General features: G+C 47.2%; 1 protein-coding gene across 1 annotated transcript; it reads right to left on the bottom strand.

Moving 5' to 3' along the window:
- Positions 1 to 4,207: 4,207 nt before the first annotated feature.
- Positions 4,208 to 8,509, bottom strand: KCNE2 (potassium voltage-gated channel subfamily E regulatory subunit 2). Its single transcript, XM_010211569.2, has 2 exons — positions 8,403 to 8,509; positions 4,208 to 4,826 (listed from the first exon to the last, which is right to left on the bottom strand). The coding sequence occupies exon 2, from the start codon at positions 4,806 to 4,808 to the stop codon at positions 4,431 to 4,433; it is 378 nt and encodes a 125-aa protein (XP_010209871.1). The 5' UTR covers positions 4,809 to 4,826; positions 8,403 to 8,509; the 3' UTR covers positions 4,208 to 4,430.
- Positions 8,510 to 8,791: the final 282 nt, after the last annotated feature.

The following is an 8,791-nucleotide window of genomic DNA, read 5'->3' as shown; positions in this document are numbered from 1 at the left end:
TATGCTCCAAACTCTGTTAAGAAAGCACAGAGCAGATGGAATATGTCAAGAATGGCACCTGGATTAAAACCAAATAGAAAAAAAACATCAGCAGCACATCAGGCTGTTCCCCAGCAGGCCCCAGGGTATTAGTTGCGCCAGCCACGTGCCAGAGTCACTGCAAAGAGGGTTTGTGGGGCTGGCAGCCTCTCTTGTCTCCATCCTGACTCCAGCTTTGCTCCAGCCCCTGTCACCTTCCTGGCCCTGGCAGCAGCGATACCCAGCACAGCCAGGGACTTGCACACACACACACCCCTAAGGAAAACAAAAGTTTTTTTTTTTTTTCAACATATGATAACTTCAGAACCCTCCTACTTATTTGCTTAGGTTACGGAAACAAAGAAAACTCAACAGACGCAGTAGCACGCACTTTAGCGTGGTGGGCAGGAGGGCAGCAAGGGGACAGGAAGGAGGCCGGCATGGCGGGCAAGGGGCATGGGGGCAACAAGGCAAGAAGAGAGCCGATAGGAAGGCAGCAAGGCCTGCAGGCAGGCGACAAGCGGAGGGCCAGTGAGGGGCGGGCAGGGGGGCAGGCAGGCGCAGCACAGGCCGAGCAGGCTGGCACAGAGGCGGGGGGCAGCCCCACTCCTGCCCACACTGCTCGGCCCCGGTGGGCACCGTGTGGGCTCCGGCCCCCGCCATCGCTGGTGCTGGGTGGCTGCAGGAACGCAGGAGGAGGGGGAAGGCGGCCGCCGCGCTCTCACCGTGCCTCGCCGTCGGCCATTGCGCCAGCTGCCGGCAAACTACACCTCCCAAGAGCAGCAGCTCCCGGCAGCCGCAGCGGGAGGCCTGGCCGTGCACGCGCCAAGCGGAGCCGAGAGGCCCGCGCTCACGGGGGATGGAGAGAAGAAACAGCGGAGGAAGGAAAAGAAGAAAAATCAGGTGTTCAGGGCATGTCAGTGCTGAGGTTCCTCATGGCAGCCTCCCCTCCTCCAGTTCTCTCACAGTGGCATTTAACCTCTCCAGCCCCCTTTGAGGAAGGGATGGTGGAAATCTTCCCTTTTTTTTTTTTGGTGGAAATTTGTGCCCCCACCATACCATACCTCCTCTCCTGCTCCCCTCACCCCAGGACGGGGCTGACAGGCCACCACGGCGCACGCTGGGCTCCCATGGTGCTGGTGGTTCAGGGGCTGCCTCCTCCCCTCTGTGGCACTGCTCCAGAGGCTGGATGTGGTGGCAGTGCCCAGATGTGGACTGAGGGCCCCCAGCAGTCAGAAAATCCCCTGTGGGAAGGGTCTGATGTTACACATGAAAACAAACCCAACCATTTTGTTGTTGGCTGCCACCTGGGCACTATTTCAGACATGTAATGTTTTCTAGCTAGCGGGAGCTCCTGGTGAAGAGCACAGTCGTTCTGCAGCTGCCCTCTGCATCCCTCCCCTTAAAACACTGGTCACTGTTTTTCTGCAAAACAGCAGTCCCCGGAAGTAGGAAGCCTCAAGAGAAACCATGAGGGAGAGCAGAAGATAGAACAGATAAGCTCCTCGTATTTTAGGAGGCTTCTGTGTCCAGTGATCAAGACCCTCAAAGAAGCTGTGCAGACCTTGCAAGCAGGTAGCCTTTAGGGACCAAATCCTGCCTGTGCCCATGCCAGTGGCAGCTGAGCCCATGCAGCTGGTGGACACACCTTTGTTCCCGCTGTATTTCCCAGTGTTTGGTGGGGCAGAGGCTCTCCTGACCCCAGGGGCAATGCAGGGGTGAGGCTGCTGCTCACAGCTGCTCCCTCCTCTCTTCAGCAGCTGCTGGTTTCCCGCAGCTCTTTGCCAAATGCAGACAAGTAAATCTGCACTGTCCTGGCCACTGACAGTAGAATGCAGCCCCTTACATACCTCGCTCATACCCTCCTTCACCTTCCCAGACCTACAGGCATCTCAGGGGGTGAGGAACCAATTTCGGGACCACAATGTAAAATGTAATTATCATCAGCCCTGCTATTTGTTGTTAGGCAAACAATGCTAAATATTCAGGTTGTGTCATTTGCTTAGGAAACAGTGAGCTCCTTGGTGCTTGAGCTTCTGAAAATGAGCAACATAAATGAGCAGGCAAACTGGACACCCATAAACCTATGGGCCCAGATGGGATGCACCCAGGAGTGCTGAGGGAACTGGCAGAGGTCATTTCTCAGCCACTCTCCATCATCTTCAAGAGGTCATGGAGGGCGGGAGAGGTGCCGGAGGACTGGAAGAAAGCCAACGTCACTCCAGTCTTCAAAAAAGGCAAGAGGGAAGACCCAGGAAACTACAGGCTGGTCAGCCTCACCTCCATCCCTGGAAACGTGATGGAGCAGCTCATCCTAGAGACCATCTCCAGGTATGTCAAGGTAAAGAAGGTGATAGGGAGTAGTCAGCATGGATTCACCAAGAGGAAGTCATGTTTGACGAACCTGATAGCCTTCTATGATGAGGTGACTGGACGGATGGACAATGGGAGCCGTGGATGTTGTCTACCTTGACTTCAGCAAGGCTTTCGATACCCTCTCCCATAACATCCTTATAGGGAAGCTCAGGAAGTGTGGGCTGGACAAGTGGACAGTGAAGTGGATTGAGGACTGTCTGGATGGCAGAGCCCAGAGGGTGGTGATAAATGGGGCTAAGTCTAGTTGGAGGCCTGTGGCTGGTGGTATCCCACAGGGGTCAGCACTGGGCCCAGTGCTGTTCAGCTTGTTCATCAATGACTTGGACGAGGGCACAGAGTTCACCCTCAGCAAGTTTGCAGATGACACCAAACTGGGAGGAGTGGCCGACACTCTCGAGCACTGTGCTGCCATTCAGAGAGACCTAGACAGGTTGGAGAGTTGGGCAGAGAGGAACCTCATGAGGTTCGACAAGGACAAGGGCAGCGTCCTGCACCTGGGGAGGAATAACCCAGGCACCAGTACAGATTAGGGGTTGACCTGCTGGAAAGCAGCTCCGCAGAGAGGGGTTCGAGTGTCCTAGTTGACACCAAGTTAACCAGGAGGCAGCAGTGTGCCCTCGTGGCCAAGAAGGCAAATGGGATCCTGGCCTGCCTCAGGAGGAGCCAGGTTGCCAGCAGGTCGAGGGAGGGGATCCTCCCCCTCTACTCAGCTCACTTAGCACACTTCTTTTGGTGCTTGGTGCCATGCAAAACGCTGACCTCTACCAGCTCCTTCCAATACATCAGGATGACCTTAGCTCTTCCCCCATGCTATTAGTTATTTATTAAAACTTTGGTAAGCTATCCGTTCAAACTTATCTGCTTATGCTTATCTGGCCAAGAAGATTACTGATAGTCTCATTCATTTTAAAAGGAGACTAGAATGGATTTCTCTTTTGTCTGTCAGTCTGTGTTCTTCACTTGTCAGAAAAAAGGTCTAAGGTCCCTCTTCATTTGTGAAGTCTGTCTTTTCCATCATATACAATGGTTTAGAGATTACAGCTCATCTCAAGTACTTATAGCAAAGATGCTGTGGATGATAAGAATAGGATTGCCTGACTTTGAAAGGCATGTACAGTAGAACATAAAAATTGCTAGAAGACACTACTGGCAGGATTAAGGCAATTAAGGATTAGAGAAACAAGATGCAGCCAGCTACTGTCCCACACTAAGGAACAGATGATTTTTCTCTGCTGTCTTGCTTTCCATATTCTAATGCTGTGGGTTCATATACATGTAAAAAAAAGGTAGAATTTTCTCCTTTTTTGACTTTTTGAAAAAAAAAAAGTCTCATCTCGTCTCATTCAGAAGAGCCAAGATGGCCAAAAACAGACTTTAAGCTAGCTGTTGAACCTGTGGAGATTGCCCAGCAAAACCAATACATGTCCCCAGAATAAGACTGCTTGTTCAGGAGCTCTGCTAATATAAAACAAGCTTCCTCAGAAGACCATGAATCAAACTTTTCTGGTGACAAATAAGGAAGACAAAATGGGAGCCAGGCTACATCATTAGAATGACAGTTTGGCTTGAATGCGTGCATATCTTACCTCTTATGATTCATACCATAGCATGTTGTTGTGGGGGTTATTTGTACAGTTTTATGTTATTTATAAGATGGGCCATGCCGTTTGGATCTCAGTTGAGATCCATTTTTGGCCATGCTAGTTATTCTGAGGTGAGAATACCTGGTTCCACACCTGGATTCCAAAAAATGCTAAAAATTCAGTTTGTTTTTCCTTTAGGTTTTATTTATTTATTTATTTATTTATTTATTTATATTGAAGAATAGAACATCATGCAAAGCACAATAATGCATTTTTCTTAGATGTTCCCTCAGGCAGCCCTGTCAGAGTTTTCACTGTTGATTGAATGTTTCCTCAGCACTCTGTTCTACTTTGACCTGTCTGTTAATTTAACAGTTTTATACCCATTTATAATTGCAGTGAATTCCCTACTTGTGGCTTTATAATTTCATCATTGCTGATGTTTCCAAAATGTCAGGGTGATCCAGGGCTATTTTTTTCTCTTGCACCAAAGTTTTCATGGACAACACTCTTGAAGTCTTCTTGATTCAGAACTTGACTTTTATACTTTCCATGCCAATCCTCAACAATGTACTGATGATAGGGGTCTTTGGAGTGTTCTCGCCTCTTTGATTTCACAGTGCTCACCAAGATTGCCACAATAATGAAGGAGAACATCCCAATCATTACCATCAAATAAAGGATGACATAGTCAAAGTTTTCAGCATCAACCTTAGCTTGCAATTCATCTGCTGCTTCGGTCATGTTTCTCCTCCAGTCATTCATGTAAGTGAGAAATGTTTCCTTGAAAATATCTTGCACCACTTGGGTGAAATTTCGTATTTCAGCCATCCTCCCAGGTTACAGCTGCTAAAGACAAATGATACTTATTTTAATTGAATGTCTGTAATATAACAGTTACATTGATTTCTTTTGTCAGCATTATAACAAGTAAACTGTAATAATAAATTAAACCTGCCTCTTGGTGATGAAAACTTAGTGCCCATTTTAGATCAGCTGATGATTCACATTTCTGAGTGGTATAATGTGTTCAGAAATCCAAGAAAGTCTTACTCCTCTCTTCACTCAGGTCATTTCCAGCCTGTGGGAAGCCAAAGGCTGCTCAGTAAAGCTCAATGACCGTGGGCCTCACTGTCTCACATTTTAGGGGTCCAAGTGCACTGCCTTTGATATTGAGGCAAAACACCAAGTGAACAGAATGCATTTCACTCCGGCAAGGACAAGATGAATGTCAGGTCCCCTAAGGGCTGAGTAGCAACCAGCACAGTGCCACACCAATTCAAGCAGTTGCACAGGAGATTTCCCAGTGAGGGATGTGGTCTTCTCATTTCTCATTTGATCTCAGACATTCAATCTAGAGGGCATGCTGGCATACCCATGCAAACATAAATGTCTTTGCGGACCAAAAATCCAGACAGCTAATTCCCAAATGGTCTGACAGAAAAAGGTGGGACAAGGAGAGATAGACCCGTATCTGAAATAACCTTACTGGTCTTTGGGAGTACCATCCTCACAAAGGGGTAAGGGATGCTAGAAATGCTGTAAAGCTCTATCTTTCCCATGCCTGTCCCAGCTATTCCGAAGCTCACTATAATGTCACCCAGCTGCTTCTGTAAAGCCATGAATAAGGTCTCCATCTCACTGGAAACATTTCCCTCCAATAAACTTCTCCTGCAGAGCTCTCACACAGGGACTGGCCCAGCTTCATATGGTGCAGACATCCTCACACCAAGGCCTGCCAGGAGTTGCAGCTTCCAATGCTCTTTGTCTAAGGCTGGATTTCAGAGCTGCTAGTGAAGCAGTAGAGGATTGGGAGGTAGGAAAAGGAACCCAGCTGAGGCTCTCAGGCTATTGACCCTTGAATAAAGCAATGCATGGATGGACAACACCTGCTTAGAATCATAGAATCATAAAAGTTGGAAGGGACCTTTAGAGATCACCTAGTCCAACCCCCTTTCACATGTAGGGTCACCTAGAGCATGTGGCACAGGGTAGCGTCCAGACGAGTTTTGAAGATCTCTAGAGGAGGAGACTCCACAACCTCTCTGGGCAACGTGTTCCAGTGCTCTGTCACCCTCATTGTCAAGAAATTTTTCCTTAAGTTCCTGTGGAACTTTTGGTGCTTCAGTTTATGGCCGTTTTCTCTTGTCCTGTCGCTGGCCACCACTGAAAAGAGGATGGCTCCAGCCTCCTCACTCTCTCCCTTAAGGTATTTATAGACACTGATCAAGTCTCCCCTCAGCCTTCTCTTCTCCAGGCTGAACAGGCCCCTGATCATCCTCGTAGCCCTGCGCTGGACTCTCTCCAGCAGCTCCACTTCCCCTTTGTACTGGGGAGCCCAGAACTGCACACAGTCCTCCAGATGTGGCCTTACCCGGGCTGAGTAGAGGGGCAGGATCACCTCCCTCGACCTGCTCTCTTAATGCACCACAGGATCCCATTGGCCTTCTTGGCCACGAGGGCACTCTGCTGCTTCTTGGTCAACTTGTCATGCCCCATGACACCGAAGTCCTTCTTTGCAGAGCTGCTTTCCAGAAGGTCAGTTCCCAACCTGTACTGGTGTCTGGGGTTATTCCTCCCCAGGTGCAGGACCTTGCACTTGCCCTTGTTGAACTTCATAAGGTTTCTCAGTGCCCAGTTGTCTAGTCTGTCCAGGTCCTTCTGGATGGCAGCACAGCGCTCTGGAGTATCAGCTATTCCTCCCAGCTTGATGTTGTCAGCAAACTTGTTGAGGGGGCACTCTGTTTCTTCATCTGGGTCATTGATGCATAAATTGAACAGGACTGGGCCAAGAACTGACCCCTAGGGAACCCCACTAACTACAGGCCTCCAACTAGACTCTGTGCTATTGATCACATCCCTATGAGCTCTGCTATCCAGCCAGTTCTCAATCCACCTCACTGTCCACTCATCTAACCCATGCTTCTGAAGCTTGCCCAAGAGGATGACATCCACAACTCTCCCCTCATCTATCCAACCAGTGATTCCATCATAGAAGGCTATCAGGTGAGTTAAGCATTATTTCCCCTTGGTGAATCCATGCTGACTACTACTGAGCACCTTCTTGTCCTTCACATGTTTGGAGACAACAGCCAGGATGAGCTGTTCCATCACTTTTCCAGGGATGGTGGTGAGGCTGACTGGCCTGTAGTTGCCTGGGTCCTCCCTCTTGCCGTTTGTGAAGACAGGTGTGACATTTGCTTTCTTCCAGTCCTCTGGCACCTCCTCCATTCTCCAGGACCTTTCGAAGATAGTGGAGAGTGGCTGAGCAATGACATCCGCCAGCTCAGGCAGCACTCATGGGTGCATCCCATCAGGGCCCATGGGTTTGTGGATATTGAGTTTATCTAAGAGGTCTCTAAACCGATCTTCCTCCTTAGGAAGGAGGAACCCAATCTTCCTTCCTTAGCAACAGATTAATTGTCAGTTTAAATATTCCTCTGATCCATGGAGTAATGCTGGTCCAACTCACACTGGGCTAGATCCAGGAGAAAAACTCATGCACTAACTCCAGTGACCAAGCTCCTAAGAAAACAAACAAACAAACCAAAAAAAAAACACTATCCTTTTCTGTATTTCCTGCAGAAGGTGAAGAGGAAGGTGTGAACACGTTGTACCATATTAGCCTTCAAATATGAAAAAAACTTCTATAGACTTTCAGCCTAATAGCTGCTGCCTAGTTAGCTGGCTGCTAGTTAGCTGCTGCCCGATACCTGTCCTTCAGTCCTTCTTGGTGACCTGCTCAGTGGATGAAGCTGTAGGCTTCCAAGACCTCGAACATGTAGCAAAACTTCCACAAAAATCACAGTCTCAGCACCATCTTCAAGCAATGATGACCTTACTTCAGCCCTGGTGAGCAGCTCACGTGTAAGACATTACTGTATCTTTCAAATTTGCGTGTTCTTAGCTTTAGCTATCCACTTTCCTCTGCTTTTTTGGCCAGCTTAACAATATCAGCACTACAGAACGAGACATACACACAGGCACGTACAGATAAATGTGCATTTGTATCTCTTTGTACATTTATATACTTACAGACACTCAAACTTATGGGATAAATGAAATCTAATGAAAATAATCAAAATAAAAAAATCCAAATCCAGACTGTCCTGAAACTTTTTAAGTTCTAAAATTCTAAATCTCTCTGCTTTAACTCAGTACAAAAAATTACTTTTTTTTTTTAAATAAGATATTAAAAATTACAAACAGAAACTTACCTTTTTCTTGCCCTTTTCTGATGAGATTCACAGTAACAATCAGATTTTAAAACTCTGCTGGTTACAATACTCCTGGAGAGAGCAGAGCTATCTTAAACTTTAGGTAGCCTCCAGCTAGTACGAGGCTGTAAGCACCTGCCTGTTAAATAAATGCATTGTACTGAATGCTTTGTGTTTATATTAAATGAAATGCTAAATCTAATCTCACCTGGAAAGTTAAATATTGGCTGACAGCTTACATCAGTCAGATGCTGAACACTGCTCTTTATGCTTATGCAATTTCATATGTTGTAAAAAAGCACAGTCACATTTTCTAGGGTTAAGTGCTGAGGCAGCTTACTTTTTCTTGAGCTAGACATAAAACAAGTAAAGAAGAGATCTACATAATAATAATAATAATTCTTTTGGCTGATATGAGCACAAGAAACTGAACATTGAGCTATAAAGGCACTATAAAAGGTCTGTCAGCCAGACAGGCTGAAGAGATCAACCTGAAGCATCTGAAGGGAAAAATGTTTTTCTCCTTCCACTGGGAAGTTGACAATATGAGTCTTTTACCTCTTTCCTTGTATTTGGATACTTCTTTCTCATGTTCCT

The sequence above is a fragment of the Tinamus guttatus genome, unplaced genomic scaffold, assembly GCF_059628265.1.
Source record: "Tinamus guttatus ecotype Peru unplaced genomic scaffold, ASM5962826v1 Tinamus_guttatus_pri_ptg000318l, whole genome shotgun sequence".
NCBI classification, from domain to species: Eukaryota; Metazoa; Chordata; class Aves; order Tinamiformes; family Tinamidae; genus Tinamus; species Tinamus guttatus.
The sequence above is the reverse complement of the archived record's forward strand: the minus strand, read 5'-3'. Positions and strand labels throughout refer to the sequence as shown.

Bases quoted from the DNA above. Each gene is read 5' to 3' on its own strand.
- KCNE2 (XM_010211569.2), bottom strand. From the start codon at position 4,808: ATGGCTGAAATACGAAATTTCACCCAAGTGGTGCAAGATATTTTCAAG.